We start from the raw sequence: 18,547 nt of genomic DNA on the forward strand, positions 1-18,547 counted from the left end.
AATTTAAAATAATTCACAATTCTAATATCTTGATGCTGTAACACAGTACAAATACATCCTTTTGGCAACTCTGGTAGCTCCAGTAGCAGATAATAAGTTAATAATAAGGATATTCCTTGAAGAAGTCAGTAAATAAAAGCTTCCAATCTTCAAGACAAGAAAGGATGGGAGATAAATGCTAAACTATGAAAAGTGAATTACAGGAGATAACATTTTGGGAGTTTGGGGGGGGGCGGGGTTTGTTTAAGTTTTGTTTTTTCATTTAAATAGCCCATCTAGTTTGACCACAAAAATTAGATTAATTGAGCATTGTTCTACAAAAATACAATAATCACTGAACAGACAAAGTCTGACACTGGTTGAACTCACTAAACTTACACTATTACTAAAACACAGATTCGCAGTTAAACAGTATGTGAAGTTGTTACAAAAGCTTCAAAGTTACAACAGATGCAAGAAGTATAACAAAGTTTTCTGCATATCTTTTAAATAAAAAGTTCCTTGTAACTTGAGGAAAAAATTAAGCACCAACAAAACTAGTATCAGCAATGGAACCTCTCAGTTCTCTACATCTCACTTTGCTGTATAATTACAAACTAGAAATCGATTTATGTGTAACAAGACACTGATGATAAATCTAGTTTTAAAGCAACTACATTTAACAAGAGACCCTTAAAAACAAGCTTGCATGAGAAAAGACACCAAAAGAACGCATTCATTGCATCTAATACTTTTTTTCCACAGTAAGAACTAGATTGTCATTTCTGTTCAATCGAAAATGGGGTTTTTGATTATTTTTTTTTTAAATACATCAGAAGAATAGAAATGCCAAATTAAAAACTGAATCAAAGAATAGTTTGGGTTGGAACAGATTTTTAAAGGTCACCTAGTCCAACCCCTCCTGCAAGGAGCAGGGACATCAGAAATCAACTCAAGATGAATACCTGTGTCCTTTTAGGAGCTAAATTCTCTAAAGGTAAGCAACGTGAGAATATCCATCAGTGTTTACAGAAAATATTATTGCTGTTTTTATGACAAATGAATATTCATTCTTCTGTGACTATGCCTGGCTTTAGTACAGTATATTTAATATTTAAGTGTTCTTGATAGGAAGGTAAATAGACTGCCTGTCTTATACTGATAGCCTGAAGAGCACATACACTATCACAGCAAACACTTAGAACAATTACTCCTTTGTAACTCTAATTTTGCTCACCCAGCAGACCACGGCGAAGAATCTGCAGTCTGGTTTTGTGATACAAAATGTGTGTTAGGTGTATGTGGACTTCCTACCAGGATAGTATTTGGCGCTGAAGGTCTCTGAGGTGTACCAATAACCTACAATAAAGATAAAATTATTTGGAAAATGATCATAAGTATTCAAAGATATTCAGATGCTGAATTATTGAAATGATGCATTATCCAAACATGAATAATACTTTTCTATGTGCTTTATTAGATGCACTAATTTATACATGCCAGCACAAAAACTTTCAGACTACATATTATATAGTTAGAGCACTCCCTAAGTAATGAGCATTTATGTTTTATCCTTCTTAAATGAGCTTTTCTTGCTTGCTGGATTTCTTAATACTGTTCTACTCTAACTCAGACAACATCAAAGTTGCACACACACTCACCTCACAAAAAAAAGGAAAAAAAAAGCTAAAAAAAAAAAAGAAAGAAAGCCCTACCAGACTACATATAAAGCAGCTGCGGTAAATTACAGTTAAAATACAAACATATGAAACAAGAAGATCTGAAAATCTGTAAAAGCAGAGAGAAAATGTAGAGCTGTTGCAAGAAAGGTCAAATTCTCTCCTGCAGTCAGACTCTATCACTACAGAGTCAAATAAAACACAAGTGTGTTAGAAGTGAGGAAGAGTAAGGGGCAACTTTCTTGATGACTGCAGTGAGTGAGACCAATCTAGGCAAAACCACCCCATTCTGAACATGAGACACTCAGCTGATCACAGTGTTCCAGCTCACAGGTAAGCAGTCCTGAAGATGTGCTAGTCTGATCACAAGTAATACGTAAATTTACTCATACACAGAGCCATGCTCTTCTTATCTGTGAAAATAGCTGAAGCAGAACTCCCTCTTTTGCAGATGATGTTTTCTTTTCTCTGAAACGTTAGAAAAGTAAATTTCTACAGAATATGTATTCAGGAAAACAAAATGATACTGCACAGATTTCTGTTTTTAAGAAAGACACACCCACTTGGGGGGTGGGGGTGTGTGTACATTTACCTCCCAGTGTAAACAGTAGGTTGCACCTCTGACACCATGTAAGTGGAAAACAATCAAGAACCAAGTGTGATTCAACTGTAGCTTACTTATAGTGAATTTTAAATGAACTCTGTTCGTTAGCATGGATGGGTATGCAGAGGAGCTAACAAAGGAGTATGGGACATCCTCATTGACAGGATAAGGGGAATCAATCCCATGATTCAAGGGAAAAGACGACTTTCAAATCAGGTAGCAGATAATGAACAAAGACCTTGATAACTGAGGGGCCCTGGAGGCCGGTTCACGCCAGGAGACATGGAAATTAGAAACCAGCTGCAAACTTTTGAGGATGGTCTGTCTAGAGATAAGGAGAGGACCCAATGAGGAGTGAGAAGACCCCAACTCTGAAACACCATCGGACTAATTGTCGAGTGGAGAGCATGTGATGAGTGCATGGGGGGTGTGGATTTAGGCCGTGAAGAGTCTAGAGGTTTCTTGTTCAGGGTCCATCACGGGAGGGGCCCAGCTCGAGCCGAAATAAACTGACTCTGTGACAGAACCCAGGGTCCAAACTCTTAATTAGTCAGGCCTGAGTCTAGATCCAGTTGCATTTAGGCTCCTTCCTAAGAAGGAGTTTAGAAAGCAAGGGGGCCCAGTCTGAATCCTGCAACCCAGTGCAAGGGTCTTCCCGGACTCTCCTTTTACAACCACCACAAGCCTGCTATATTTTCAGCCACATTCTGCAGCTATGTTCTGCATCACAAACAAAATTTAAAGTTTCTTCCTCAGGCTAGCTTCAATAATTTATCCTCAACAAGAATAAAGTAGAAAAATCGAAAACCCAAAATGAAACATTTTATGTGTGAAAGTTAAAATGAACCAAAACTTGAATAACCTGTAAATGTGGAGTGCAAGAGGCAGTCTAGTGACTATTAGATGTTCATCATTTCAGCTGCCTGGAAGGACAAACAGCTGCATTTCTTTCAAGTACTGTTATTTTGTATTATGCCAGCTCTCTGACTAGTTAACATACAAGTTTGTTACATCCGTTTCTGTCAGCTGGAAAATCTTAGGTCCTCGTCCACTTTCCAGTAGCTCAATTTCATACTTAAAATGTTTCTAATTCTTATGGAAAGTCAACTAATCTCCCCTACTACTTTTCATAACCAAAAATTCTGATTGTGAGAAACGGAATGAGGGTGGAGAATGCGAAACAGGCACAGGACGTATGTGAACCAGCTCACTTTCCCCCTGTGTCCTGTGAAGAAAAATACTATCAATTCTGCAGGTCTGGTTCAACAAATGTCTCAAAACACTGTGAAACCACTGGTGTGCTATTCAAGTAATGAAGACAATTCAGAGAACAGAGAAAAGCTGTTAGCCAGCTTTTATTCCCTAGGATGCAGTTACAGGGGACTGGAAGAGATGATTCAATATCTTGCTAGCAGAGGCTAGAATTAGAGTGCCCCACAGTATTACCTAGCTTCCCATCTCCACAAAGAGCCCCACCATTACCTTGGTGCCACATCTAGAATTTGTATGACTGTGCAGTAAGAAGAAAGCCAAGCCAGCACAGAGGAGGGGGTGGAATTACAGCTGGAACAAAACCAAACAGTTTGGTAGGAGCAAACTCTGGACATCTACTGAGTTCAGTTGAGTCTTGAAATACCCAAAAGTAAAAAGGAACAAATGGAAGAGTATATAAATTTGCAGGCTCACTTCTAGAGCAGAAAACTGAAGTCTGTTTAGTACATTCAAAACCTGCTCTGCATTCCCATTCTAACTCACAAAAGTCTGCAAACTAGCCAGAATGATACGGTTTAATGTATCTCTATTAAAGAAGACCCTACAGTCTGGAGTTTCAGAATCTTCTAAGGAAATATTTAGTATTATTGGCTTTTTAATAGAAATGTTAATATCCCTAGCTTTTACTCACAAGCATACTCATAAACAACCATGACTTTGAATGAAAAGAGCATGAATGAAGAGTTAAACACTACTGAGTCACTGGGAATATCCTAAAATGAAAGCTTATAAATTGAATTAGAGGATGGTTTTAGAGAAAATAGAGGGATTGGGAGCGGGGCGGGGGGGGGGGAATGGGGGGAGGGAAGCGTAAAAGTAGAAAAAGTGTCTGCTGTTTCTCTTAAGTTTCCTGATTTCAAAAGAGAACAAGATTACAGGTCAGTTCCTTAAAAATGAGTAGGATCAGGACAGCAGAGAAAAGAAAAACAGCTCAGATAGTCCACTTCACTGTACTCAACAGAAAAACTTACATGGGGAAAGTATTAAGATAAAGAAATCAGACTACCTGAACAAAGAACACAAGCTCAGAAAATTAAGTACTTAAATATTAAAAATCTGGTTTTACCACTCAAAGGATAGAAAGTTGAGCAGGGTCACAAACCAGCTCCTCAGCTCTGCGTCCCAAGAACATTTTGCACATTGGCAGAAAATTTACTTCCTCTTAACTTCTAGGGTTCTAGAGGTAATTTTTTTTTTACAGTTATTGCTATCCCCTTCAGAACTGTAAAGTCAACAGAAATTTACCCAAAATTTCTCTCTATGTATACACAAAACAAAACCTCCATCTCCTCTGTAATAGCATAACACTAAGGATCTAATTTTCTACTGATAACAACCAATATAAATATGTTGATATGGGTCCTTTTTTTCCCAAAAAAATAATGCTAATATGTTCAGAGTAAAACGTAAAAGTGCTGGAAGATTTGTCAATTTAAACTTTTGATGGAAGACACAATAATTTATTTTATATGCATATAAACATTGTGGCAAAAATTAATGTCCTCGTTGTTAAAAGTTTAAAAAAAAGCATCAAATAATTTGTAATTTCATTATCATCATCTGGTTTTGGTACTTTAAAAAAATATTTTTTAAGTTACCTGAAAGAACATTTAATTTTCAACATTAAACTCAAGTATGTACACAGTCTCAAAATAACACCCAGAAGGAAGCCCTTCTGTGCCACTATGCCTACGACCTATAGTTAAAACATTCACCTCCTACTGCTGGCTACTGATTTTCAACTAAAAGAATGCCCAACTACTCTGAATTTCCTTGTTTGGAAATGTATTGATAAAACATCTCCTACCGAAGAAGCAATTTCCTTCAGTTAAACTCATTTGGCTACACTCTTTAACTTCCAAGTGGCTGCTGGAAGTAGTTAATTCACCACCACTGCCGGAAAAACAGCACAGTGAATGATCTGCAATTACACACACACTTTATTACTCAATAATCTTCATCCTGTCTCAGTCTCCTCAAACTATGTGAAGTTCTAGAATTAAACATAGTGATACCAGATCTGCAATTCAATTAAGAACATGGGAGGATATATAGGTTTGAGAATGAATTTTTCTCTGTTTCCATCTTCAAACTGACAGTTATACCAGAGCAGCTATCTGACCATGGCAACAGCTTCAAAGTACAGCTAATAAGCAGTTATACAGATATACTGCCTGTTGCAGAAAGACTACACCATCACAACATTTGTACAGTTGAAGTGGTATAGTTTAAAGATTCAGGCAGTCTCAGTTATAAAACTCTCCTTAGAGCTCAGAGTTGGGAAAGGTAGATGTCAACTTACTTTCATATCAAGAAAAAATCCAAATATAATGCACATTCCATTTCAGATGTTTATGCACTACGGTTGCTTTCCAGAGGATGAACTGAGACCAGCTCTTCTCCAATCATAAAATTTTAATTTTGATCACTACAAAAGTGACTTCTCATAACCTATGTATTATCTATTGCATTATTAGATTATTTGAAACTTCTAATTTCATGTACCTCATACAAAGCTCACAATAAGTGTTTAAGCAAAAGGATATCTAAATTAAGCACTAAGAAATGTAGGTCTGTTTTCATTTTTGTTCCACCTAACTACACTCTTAATAAAAATGTGCTAATGGATTTAATTTACATTTTCCTATGCCAGATTTCAAAGTAGAATCTGAAAGAGCCACTGATATTAAGTGGCAAGACTAACAAAAGATAAAGTCACCTGAATATTCAGGTATCCACTTTGACAGTCATCTTTGCATTTCTTTATGCAAAAGCACATTTGTTTTAACTAAGTCAGATTTATAGTATGTGTAAGCAGTAGTACAAGCAATAAAAAAACCCCACAAAGTCTCCTTACCACTTGTTGTGCAATGTTGACATTAGACTGTCCGAATGTTTTTGGCAGGAGCTGTTTTCCAAGCGTATTTACTGTAGAAGGATGAACAGCCAATAGAGAAACAACTCCTAAAACAAATATAAATAGACAGCTTCAGGTCAGTCACATTGTATTATTTTAGCAATTACAGCTTCATATATACTACCAACGCTTATTAATAAAAAATAGCTCTGAACTGCACAGAGCAAATACAAAAATAGCATTCACACATTTGAAGCAGAAAAAGAAATTAAGATTCATGACATGTTCTCTCAAACTTTTTCCTACGTAACCTTACAGGTCAGTGATCTAGTATGAGCATGTTTTAATTCCTTGTATTCCAATTTTTCTCTCAAAGCAGAGTAACAGAGGTAATGGGCATCTGAGAGAAAGCATAATTCCCTTCTCTTCTACCCTTATCCTTTGTGGCTACGGCAATCTTTTCCCACACCATCTGAAAAACACGCCTGATGGCCCAGCAGATGATACACCCTTCCTGAGGCACGCTGGTCTACAGGAGATAAAAATGGGTTAGCGCAGGCCTTTCCAAGAGAATATTCCCAACTTTTCTCTAAGTGCTCCCTCCCAGCTGAAGGTAGGGAATTAAAGAACCCAAGTCTTCAGGAATGCAATATTTGAGCAAAATAGATGCAATACAGTAGACCAACCCTGCAGAGAAAGCTGCTTTCTTCCCGTTCATAAGCCATCCACAACCACCATTGATAGGTAAGCAAGTCTTAAGCCATGCAAAACAAAATTCAACTACAAAAATACCAAGCCAGGTATCCTCTAGCAATTTGATGCTTCATGCCTTAGTTTAGAAACATCAGCAAAAGAAAACAAACAAAAAGAAGGCAACAAAAATTGACCACAGAAAAAGAATAAGGGGACAAACAAGTTTGAAAATACTGGAGACCTTTGTTTTGCTGAAACATTTGTCATTTGGTTGGCAAGTGAGAAGTTTAGCAGTTCCTTCCCTCAGACTACTTTCAAAGGGACCAATGGGGCCAGAAGAACTTGACACAATTCCCATTCCTCTTCCTTTTTTTTTCCCCCCCATTATCCATTACAGAAGCAATAGTTAAGTATTTTTACAAGAGTTGTATTGGGAAGGGCCCTAACGAGTTCTTGATGCCTGCCATCAGTCTTATGCATTCAGATAGTCTACAGAAAGCTGGGGACAACTCAAGTCTTGTTTAAGCCCTTGCTATCCAAAAGGCTGGTATTTCCTAGCTGCTATTACTACACCATGTCAAACTGATAGCTTAACACAAGAACCTATTCTCAGTCCCCCAAATTGGAACAGGATGCCTGTCATTTTTCCATTATTAACCAACTTCCAGTGCTGTTTCAGAAAGTCAGCAGCTATCTAGTTTGTAACTTAAGTCTGTTATGCCTTCCTGTTCCTTCAAGTACACCCATCGCTATCACAGCCTGTTTTGTGTGTGTGTTCTTCCCCTCTGCAGAATGCAGTAAAGTGATATAAACTACCCTGGCTATTGGTGCTTGTGTATCTTCTTCTCAGCTTCCTGGAGGTCCACATGTCTTTTTTTTAACCTCCTCCTCATTGTTTTAAAAACAACAAAGCAACAAAGCAATCTGACGATGTTATTTCCAGTATAAAATAACTTTGGAAAGCAGTTACACCTCTTGACACCTCATCTATTTGATCTCCTTTCCTTACTTTTGACAGCTCTTGTTGCTCATACACTTTCTAGTTTTCCTGTCCTTTGAAATTAACTTTTGCAGGGGACAGGGATGGACACATTCATGACAAAGGAATGCCATGTTATTGTATCACTCCGTAGCACATTTTCTATTTTATTCCCTGTTCCTTTCCAAATAATTCTCAAAATTCAATTTGCTTGTTCCCCAACAAACACGAACATCACTTATTCATAATATAACCTAGAATGCCTTCAGAATCTTTCTTGAGTGCTAACAGCTCACTTGGGGTCCTCATTGTATCTAGTTTGGTTTTCACCAATTATTAACCCATGGGAGTACTGCCCCATTCTACGACACCTTAGTTTCTTTAACAGGCTCATTATGGACCTTGATAATCAAGGGTTTTTTGTTGTTATTACTTTCAAGAAATCCAAGGACATCACACTGATTAGATAACTCTTATCCACATGGTTGTTGACTCTTTCAAAGCATGACTTTGAAAAGACGTAACTTCATAACCTCCCTTTTCCCCTGCCTCTAGAAAAGCCCCGTTAACTCCAGTTCATTATCACATTCATTCATATGTCTACTACTTCTCTGTTCGGCACTCAAGTGATTTGCCTAACAGAAGTCTTACTCATCTGTAGTTATCTGAGCCCTTCAAAAATTGGCTTTCTGTCCTTCTGGTACTGTAGGAACCACACACACACTGAGTTAGCAGGACAGAAGTACCACTGCTAGGTCCTTTAAGAATTCACAGGTAGACTTTCTCTAGCTGTGATGATTTCTAACCATTTGTGTTATGAATGTTTTTTCTAAGACAACAACTTGTAGCAATACTTCAGTAGGACAACTTTATAAACAACAGTATTGCCACGAGACTCTCCCTAATCATCTTGAGCACCTATCGTCTTCAGACGCACTCAAGAGACTTCGTTCTTCTGGCTTGTTTAAAAATAAACTAATTCTTTATGCTATCATGTGGTTTCTTAAAAACTTTTATGCAGTCAACAAAGACAAATGCAAAAATCTTGCACCTGTGACCGTGACTCCAAGCAATAGCAGAGGCCAAAGGTCAAATGCACAGGAAGCAGATGTGCAGAATAGGACCTGGGGGTCCATGTGGACAAGCAGTGGAACGTGATCCAGAAGTACGCTGCTATGCTAATGAAGACTTAACTGCATCCTAGGCTGCATTTGGAAGAGTACAGAACTAAGTACAAAAGAAACTATGATTCCCTTTTACTCCGGTACTCTTTAAACTGAACCTGCATTACTCTTTTCAGTTTCATGACCCACAGTGCAAGAGAGGCCGTAACAAACAGGACAGGATCCAGTAGAAAGACATCAATATATCTAGAGTCCTGGAGCATATAACGTACAAGAGGAAGCTGAGGGAGCTTGGTGTGTTCAGCCTGTGGAAGATTAAGGTGGGACAAGGGGTGTATTTGTGAGAATCTAACCACTGCCTTCAACTATCAAATGGAGAATTTCAGAGACAACAGAGGGCACAAGAAAAGCAAGAGAGGCAGGAGTCACAAGTTGCTGCACAGCAAATTCCAACCAAATATGAGGGGAAAAAAAAAATCACAATAAGAAAGGTAAAGCACAGCAACAGGTTGTTTAGGACATTCCCTAGAGATATACAGAAAAATTCAACTACCAAAGGCTCTGTGCTTTGAAACTGGCCCTGGTTGATGGCAAGGTTTTAATTAATTTAATTCTATGAATACAAGTAGCTATCTTGCAACTAAAACATCTGCATGAAGGGAAGAGTACGCACTACGCTTCTTTAAAGTTTTCAATTACATTAACATTTCCTGTGGTGCTGTGCCAGAGTTAATCTATGCAACTGAATGAATCTGGCTTTATACAGAAACTGCAAGGTACATCTGACCATATGCCACAAACCGATTGGCAAGGAAATGCAAATGTAACTGCAAAAAAAGTAACACACACTTCAGTTTGAAGCAAAGTCAAAGTCAACCTATAAAAGATATCATACTAAATAGAAAAGAGCATAAATGTTCAACAACAGAAGGGAAAAAAAGGAAAAACAAAGAGCTTTTTTTTTTTAAAGGGTATTTTCAATTTATCTCTGCCCAAGTGCATCCTACTATTTTCTCATTTACCTGACATACAAACATCTTTCTCATATCCACCTGCATTTTCCTCAAAGGCTTATAATGCTCTGGTTTCACGTGATTATGTGCATCTGGTTTGTTCGTTTGGTTTTTTTAAGTATACAAGCAGAAATAACTTGATGAACTTAGCTTTGCAAGTCACTGAGCGCTCAGTTTCTCAAAGGAATTTTACTAATCATTTGTTAATAATTACTGTTACTCTTACAGCAACCACTGCAATCCAAATAATCCTGTACTTTGCCGCCAACATACCAGTGTGCATAACAGCATGTAAAAATTAAACATCGCAAGTTTGCAAACAGCTTTCCTGGCATCAGCTCTTCTTCCTTTTCAAAACAAACACATATTAATACTGCAAGTTCCTGACACTTTTTTTTCCCCCTTCTAAAGACTTCCAAAAACATGGAAAAGGCCACATAAAGCACACAAAAAATTATACTGAAGGACATTACTACTACTTAAATTCTCAGTCTCCCAAACACCACCAGTTTGGAAGACTACTCTTAGTAACTTAGAAGAAATCATTAAACATAAATGAAAGTAGAGTTTATCAATAACCAGAATGCCTCCAAGCAGAATTATACTGACAGGATCAAAGAGTAATGCCATATAAAACTTGTACAGCAAACGCAGCAGCACCCTTTAACAAAATCTATTATTTATCTGTCTACAAACTGTTCCAAGTAAGTGCTCTCTTCATACTGAGTATGCAGTAAATAGTCTTACTTGGTTACTAACTGCATTTATGGGAAAACTCTTGAACTGGACTTTTACTTGCATAAGAAAGCAAACCCAAGAAGTTTACCAAAAGAAAGAATCTCTTACAGAACTTTAGCAGTAAAACAAAGGGTGATACAGGCAATTATGAACATTTTAAGTAACTTGACATGCCACAGAAAAAGGCACAGTACATCTAAAATTAGAGAAAGGAGTGCCCTCTGCAGATAAAACAGTAGATCTGTCTAAAAGCGGGCCACTCCAGTTCATTTAACAGCAGTATCTTCAAATTTGGTGTTTCAGATTAAATAGGTTGGGCTGAGGTACTCAGTGCCCCAGGAGAAGAAATCCCATTCATTCTAGATGCTGTACCATTTTCTGATGTAATCTGTCTTCATGTTTTCCTTAGTTGTGAAAGAGAGAGCAATAGGAGCGATGCAACAACGGAAGGCAACAGAAAAACAAGCCAAGTTTCCTGGTAATGCAGTCTTTAACAAAGTCTTGTCAGTCTGTCTCCTAGCATAGAAGCAATACTGTATATGGTGGAACAGGTTTTGGTAAGAAGGTAATTTTGCAAGCACTTTCAGGATTATTACATCCCCCCAAAAGAACATGCAGAATGAGTGTGGGTTGCCAGAATGCAAAGTAATTCCTACTATATTCTGCAACAATCTCAACCAAACTCTCATCCAGCAGACCATTTTTTAAGTAAACACTCTACATGATTCAATGTTAAAGGGTTATTTTAAGAAAAGTCTAAAGACAATTAAACCTGCAGACAACATTTTGCAGTATAACCACTCTTATGAATGTTACAAACTTTTGTCTTAATTACATAAACTTTGAAATTGATGTTTTTAACAGAGCAGCTGGAATCTATGTTAACAACAGCTATACAACTCGAAGACAGCAGTATTATTAAGCTAGTCTCAATAGAAGTCAGATATGACTTATGCTCTCTGAAAGTATTACTACGAATTACCTGTTAAAACTCGTAACTAAGAGAATATCAGTTGAAGAGCCCAATGGGTCTCTTTCGGGAGACCAAAAAAGACCGATCCAACTTCCCATGAAAAAGATTAAAGGAAGTGACACAGACACTAGATTCCATTGCAAGTGTCACTTCTGAGAAGGCCAAGTGCCATCTGGAACATTACATTCCTTATTCCAGGAATTTTAAAAGAAGTGAATAGGAATAGAATTTATATAAAGCCACAGTACCTGTACTGCTTAACATGCAAATGACTGATGTAAAATTACATGGAAACTATGAGAATTATCTGGAATATGTTGTAGATTCAGTTTTGGCAGTCTTCCATACATGGATTTTTTTCTTCTTTTTGGTAACAAAAGACACAGAAGGAGAAGGAGAGGGAATTCAACATCAACATCACTAACGGAATTCCATACTGTAACCATTTTGTAAAACAAGTAGAGACAAAGCTAATTCCAGCTCCAAATCTCGAAACCAACTGTTTAGAATAAACAAACCCCTAAATAATAACAAGCAAACTAGTCTTAGGTGCACAAACTGTCCCTCTCTTTCCAGTGTGTCACCCCCCAACCCTAGGTGGTTTCTGTAGAAAACTGTCTGAAAAAACATTGTTCATAATCAAAAAGTGAGCAGGGTCTCTTACAGGAATGTAAAGTAGCTTAAGTCCACCTAATTTTTTTTGCAAAGGTTTTTTTTTTTCAATTCAAAAGCTCTGGGTTATCAGATTACAGATTTCTCTCAGGATCTCTGCAAGCCTTAGGCCTTATTACAGACACTGCTAAGCATTCTAGAAGACGTTACGTTAGACTCACTGATCTTTAGTCATGGCCTCTACTTGTCCTCATACCACCTTCAGTTATTTATTTGCCACTATCCTACTCAGGAAAGTTGTACTGGGTAGTTCAGCCATGTAGTTGACAGCTCAGTATGCTTTTGGTAGCATCCTCCTCCCTAGGAAAGTAAAAGCAAAGCATCTGCATCTCCTGCAAACAGAAAGGAAAACCACAGTTTGAAATCATTCAGAACTGCGGGTTTGCAGAGCTTTCTAACTCTTTATTTGGATTCTGTTCAAGGCAATGTATTTATTTCCAACATGAAAAAAAGATGCAAGAATTACAAAAAGATGCGCTACTTCTAAAACATCTTTCATTAATGAGAAGTACCATTCTATCCAGTTGTTTGGGTTGCTGTCAATAAAACTGGCAGCAATATGCCTTAGAGTAATTTACCCGACACACTTGAAAGTTTCAGTTGCCCACTTTTACTTGGCTTCTCTGCTACCACAGATAACTCCAACTACAGGGCTTCAACAAAAATTGCCCAGTGACCAGGTTGCAGGTTCTCTTCCTCACGGCACTGCCAAGCAATAGAAATCTAACAAAAACCCCAAGTTTGTTTTGTGGTTTTGGTTTTTTTTTTATTTTTTAGAAGGTATACGAGACCTCAAGGAAGCTCATTATGGAGACTGAAAGATAGGGAAGGCAGATTGTAGGAAAAACTTAAGTTCATTACTCAACACGACAGTCTAGTACATAGAAATAATAGTAAAGATGTGCCTTTGAAGATTCCAAATAATGAAATCCAAAAAGGTCACTAGAGAGTGAAAGAATCTCTGGAAGGCTCCAAATCTTCATGTAGTTCAAACACAGGCACACAATCTCTGAAGCTGAGACAGAGATGAGAATGAGTCCCGTTTTGGACAGCAGTGAAGCAAAGCTCAGAAGCTCATCTATAGTCAAGAGGGGAAATAATGTACAGAAAGTGAGAATTTCTGAGCTACAGAAAGACAGTAACGCTGTCAGGGCACAACCAAAAAAGCTGAGGGAAGCCCTCAACTTACCTACACAACTATCACTGAACATGAGGTAACTAAAGAAATGTCTAAAAGAAACATCCTAGAACAACAATGTATCATATCAACATCATAACAAGAAAAGTTTTCTGTATAAATTAATGGGACAGGCTTCTACCCCTTTCTCTACCTCAAAGCATCATGACAGCAGGAAACAGTGTACTAAAGTTTCAAACCCATCAACCTGTCTCAATACAGTGACCAATGCAACGCCTGACAACAATCTCATTCAACTCCAACACTAGGATATAGGTTGGAAATGGAAATCAAATGCCAAGCAGTTCCCTCAAGGACTGTTTTCTACGCATTTTGCTTTACAAAATCTACCCTAAATCACTGAGCTTGAACCGTTGCTTTCTTCCAAGTGCAAGAAGAGTCTTGAAGACATAGCTAGGATAAAAACATTAGTTTAAAGGTGCCATTTAAAGTGCCATTTATCCAGTTCACATCACCTTCAAAGAAAATAATTTCTTACCACAAAAGCATTAACTTGACAAGTTTTAGATTATTAGACACAGAACAGAATGTGTATAAAAGGTGTACTTAGACGATCTGGGAAAGACAGGGATAACAATTATACCATAGCAGCTGATCCCTGTGAAGCTGCAGTTTTTAACGTCTCTCTTGCAAACACCAGAGATATTTTATGACTACTTAGTTATATGCTAATTGTCAGAAAACGCTGAACTCTTTTTGAGGGTATCAATGTACCATAATCTTTTATAACACACATGATTGTCTCTAGCTGTGTGCCAAGTCAAGTAAAATACCACTGCTTATTGAACAAGTCACACCATCCTGTTAAGGCAGCAAACATGCTTATACAGCAATCCTGAGCACTTCTACAAAGATATGACTCTTCCCTAGTGTGTAGTACTACTAAGTGCTTAAGTAATTTCTTACATCAACTCAAACTTTTAGGTGATTCTCATAATCCTTAGAGATGACTAGTAATACTTTAGCTATTTCAAACTAGTCTTTCCAAGTCTGTTCTGAAACAAACTGTAGTCTACCTTTAGACTTTTAAAAAGTCTTTTCAGACTTTTAAAAATATCATTCCTATTTGCAGCAACAGTTCTACTTCCTGAGCTTGACTTGAGATCATAATAACTGTTTGGATTTACCTCAGCTGCAATAATACACAGGCATTTTATAACCAATGTTCAGGCATATGTCTGTTTGCTAAAGCATGATTCACAGTCTCTGAAACAGATCTCTACCTCTGTTCCAGAGGAACAATTCCAGTCACTGCCAAAAATCAGGCAGAGTTTGATCTTGCAAATAAAATCAACAATTACATTACATTGCAAAAGTTTCCTGTCATATAAATAGGCAGTCGGGCAGTGTTGAAATATGAGTCTAAACCTTAAAAATTTATATATTTGACTTCAATGTTTTTCAATTAGCAAATCTGAAATGAAAACAAACCTGAAGTTCTTTAAGTCCATAAAACATGAAACCTTATTTTAAAGTGTAAGAGGTGAAAGGAGCTAAAGACAGCTTTTACAAGTATTTTCTGGCTACATACCAATAGTGCCACCTACTGGCATGATAAAAGATCCAAATTTTCTTTCTGAGAAATTTTTAAATTAAGGGCTTTAACTTCGATACAACATTAAATACCACTGGTTATCTTTTCCCTTTCACTCATCTGAAGTAGGTAATTCCTTTCACCCAAATTTTTTCACCAGCAAGGGGCAGGATTAGAATCGAACAGTGTTCTGTTCTATTTAATGCTTAAATATCAACACTAATCTGAATATAATGAGGACCAGAGTCTAGCAGTTTTCTTCAAAATGCAACCTTCCAGAGCAGCAAAATTTCTCTAAAATTCATTGTCAAATAACTTTTAGAAAACAAACTCATGAGGAAGTTTTACTGGTTCAATATCTATTAAAAATTCTTTCCATCCTTCCAACTTGTATGTATTTTCTAACCCTCAAAATGAATTCTGATTATAATTCTCACTCAAAGTGCATGTACAGTGTGAATTTTAGCAATTTCAGGTTTAAGCAATTAGCCAGGTGGATATCCAAAACAAAGCCAGGAATTAACAAAAACTAGTATTTTTTTTAAAATCCCAGAATGGAAATAAACTAAAATAACAATTATAATATCTAAATGAGACTATCCCTGCCTTGTAACAAAGGTATACAAGAAGTAAACAATTACAATCAAGTAACTTTGGAATTTTACTCCACATTTAAACTGCTCTCTTATCCTGTCTTGGATAAAGCAATTTAGAATAGGGCAGAATAGAATAATTTCAGTTGGAAGGGACCTACAATGATGATCTAGTCCAACTGCCTCACCAATTCAGGGCTGACAAAAAGTTAAAGCATATTGTTAAGGGTTTGGGGCATTGACTGCCTCTCTCTAGGAAGCCTGTTTCAGTGTTTGACCACCCTCTCGGTAAAGAAACGCTTCCTCATGTTCAGTTTAAATCTCCCCTGGCACAGCTTTGAGCCATTCCCACACATCCTATCAAGGGATCCCCGGGAGAACAGATCAGCACCTCCCTCTCCACTTCTCCTCAGGAAGCTGTAGAGAGCAATGAGGTCACCCCTCAGCCTCCTCTCCAAATTAGACAAACCCCATGTCCTTAGTTGCTCCTCACAGGACATGCCTTCCAGCTGTCACCAGCTTTGTTGCACTCCTCTGGATGCATTCAAAGACCTTCACACGCTTCTTAAATTTTGGGGCCCAGAACTCCACAGAGTACTCAAGGTGAGGCTGCATCATCACTAAATACAGCAGGATAACCACCTCTTCTGTCCAGCTGAGTATACTGTGTTTGATGAACCCCAGGATGCAGTTTGCCCTCTCGGCTGCCAGGGCACACTGCCGACTCACAGCCAGCCTGTTGTCGATCAGCATCCCCAGAATCCTTTTTATTACTGCCAGAAAAGGGATATTAACTATAAATGATACTTTGGGTGCCCTCACAGCCTTTCTTCACTTGACCTTTGAAATTTTTATAAACATTACTTCTGATTATAATCTGAAGGTTTACTGGGATTCATTTAGGCACAATTTGAATATTAGGAAAAAAATTAGATATTAGGAATGTTTTTTTTTACAATGAGGGTGGTAAAACAAGAACAGGTTGCCCAGAGAGGTGGTGGAGGCCCCATCCCTGGAAACATTCAAGGCCAGGCTGCATGGGGCTCTCAGCAGTCTGATCTAGTGGGAGATGTCCCTGCTTCTTGCAGGGGGGTTGGACTAGATGACCTTTGAAGGTCCCTTCCAACCCTAACTATTCTATGTTTCTAATTTCTACAAAACCCATTCCTGAATACAGAGCGACAAGGAAAGGGAAGTGCCCTGTGTAATGATGTTGTCAGCAACCGAGGCTTTAGGGGAAAAAATAAAAATGCAATTGAGTATTTTGGAATGAGCCAAAGAAACTTGCAGCTGCTTCCAACGGGATTTAGCATTCCTCCACAATCTCACAATTGAAGGTGACAGTAAATAAAACAGCACAGGACAAGCAGCAAATAAAAAACCAAGTAGCTCTATTAGAATTCATCAGCGAGAGGACATCTGGGTATACAACTCCCTTTAGCTGCACATATTAACCTACTAGTAGTCACTAGCAAAGCTACATTTTAAAAGCACCTGGCCTTGCTCAGGATTTCCCGAAATAAAAACCTCCCTTCTGAGACACTCTGAACATTACATTGCTGCTTCTCTCCTGAACAGAGGTTATACCAGAAAACCACCTTCTTGGTTATCAAGTACATCAAACCTTTCACAGTTATAGTTGTGCCAAATTAAACCAGTCCAGACCAAATCTGACTTAAATTCTAACAGACTATAAACTCAGCAGACCTTGCACTTGACAGAAAGATGCACTAAGATGTAAATGTCACACTTCATGTCCTTCCAAGAGAAGTCAGAGGTTTTCAACAGCATCACCTTGGAGCCATACTGAAAACCTGCATTACCTAAGTTTTGTAATCCAAGGACAGGCAAACAAAGGGTAAACAAATCTATCCCAAACATATGCATTTCCATCAAGAAGAAAAACTGATTAGATGGCACATTTTCTGAAACATTTATAAGATCCAGGAATCATTATGACCTTAGATCAAACAGGGGTTGATATAACTGGTGTATCACTCCACTGATATTTTCCCAAGATTCAAATTTAAGCACTAGCCTTCTGAACTAAAGTCTCAGTGGTGAAGGAACAGACATAGATAGGGAGAAAAAGATCTTCCTCTGGTGAGCAGAGCTAATAGTGTCGTCTTAATACAAGGGAAAACTTGCAGCTTGCTTGAGCAGCTCAACAGAATGCTGTTTCTTCAGGGCTAAACGGAGTGTTACGCTCCAGTAATGGAAACACACAGGAGTATAAGAGAATATAGGTGAACTGATATCCAATCTCTTCTGGAGGCTGCACTGGAAGAAGCATAAGCTTCCAGCTGACTTCTACCACATATAAAGACTGATACCCTCTTATTCCACACTAAAGATGTTTTTGAAGAAAGACTTTTTTAGAGCATTTTCTAGAATGGTATTTTATGTCCGTAACCAATTTACTCAAAATTACATGCATTACAAACCAAATTACTTTTTTTAAAAAAAAAAAAAACAACCCACACTATTTTCTCCTCTTAAAACAAAGTCGGTCTCTGATTTAAAATAAAAAATCCTAATCTAGAGCTCATGGTTGAGGCCAGCCTCTCCAAAATAAATTAGACTGAAGCATGTCCCCACTAGCTGAAGTAAAAGGTCTGTCTAGGCTGATAACCTGTTTC

The 18,547-nt window shown here is 37.8% G+C and overlaps 1 protein-coding gene across 5 annotated transcripts in view; it reads right to left on the bottom strand.

Moving 5' to 3' along the window:
- The window catches only part of TFDP1 (transcription factor Dp-1), a 50,514-nt gene that overhangs the window by 13,292 nt on the left and 18,675 nt on the right, over positions 1 to 18,547 (bottom strand). For all 5 annotated transcript variants that reach the window (XM_086770081.1, XM_086770110.1, XM_086770071.1 and 2 more), the window contains exons 4-5: positions 6,392 to 6,498; positions 1,217 to 1,338 (exon numbers count right to left, since the gene is read on the bottom strand). In XM_086770081.1, coding sequence (XP_086626207.1) covers positions 1,217 to 1,338; positions 6,392 to 6,498 — 229 coding nt within the window. The remainder of the gene's footprint in view (positions 1 to 1,216; positions 1,339 to 6,391; positions 6,499 to 18,547) is intronic.

Source organism: Chlamydotis macqueenii, chromosome 1 (assembly GCF_036417535.1).
Source record: "Chlamydotis macqueenii isolate bChlMac1 chromosome 1, bChlMac1.mat, whole genome shotgun sequence".
NCBI lineage: Eukaryota > Metazoa > Chordata > Aves > Otidiformes > Otididae > Chlamydotis > Chlamydotis macqueenii.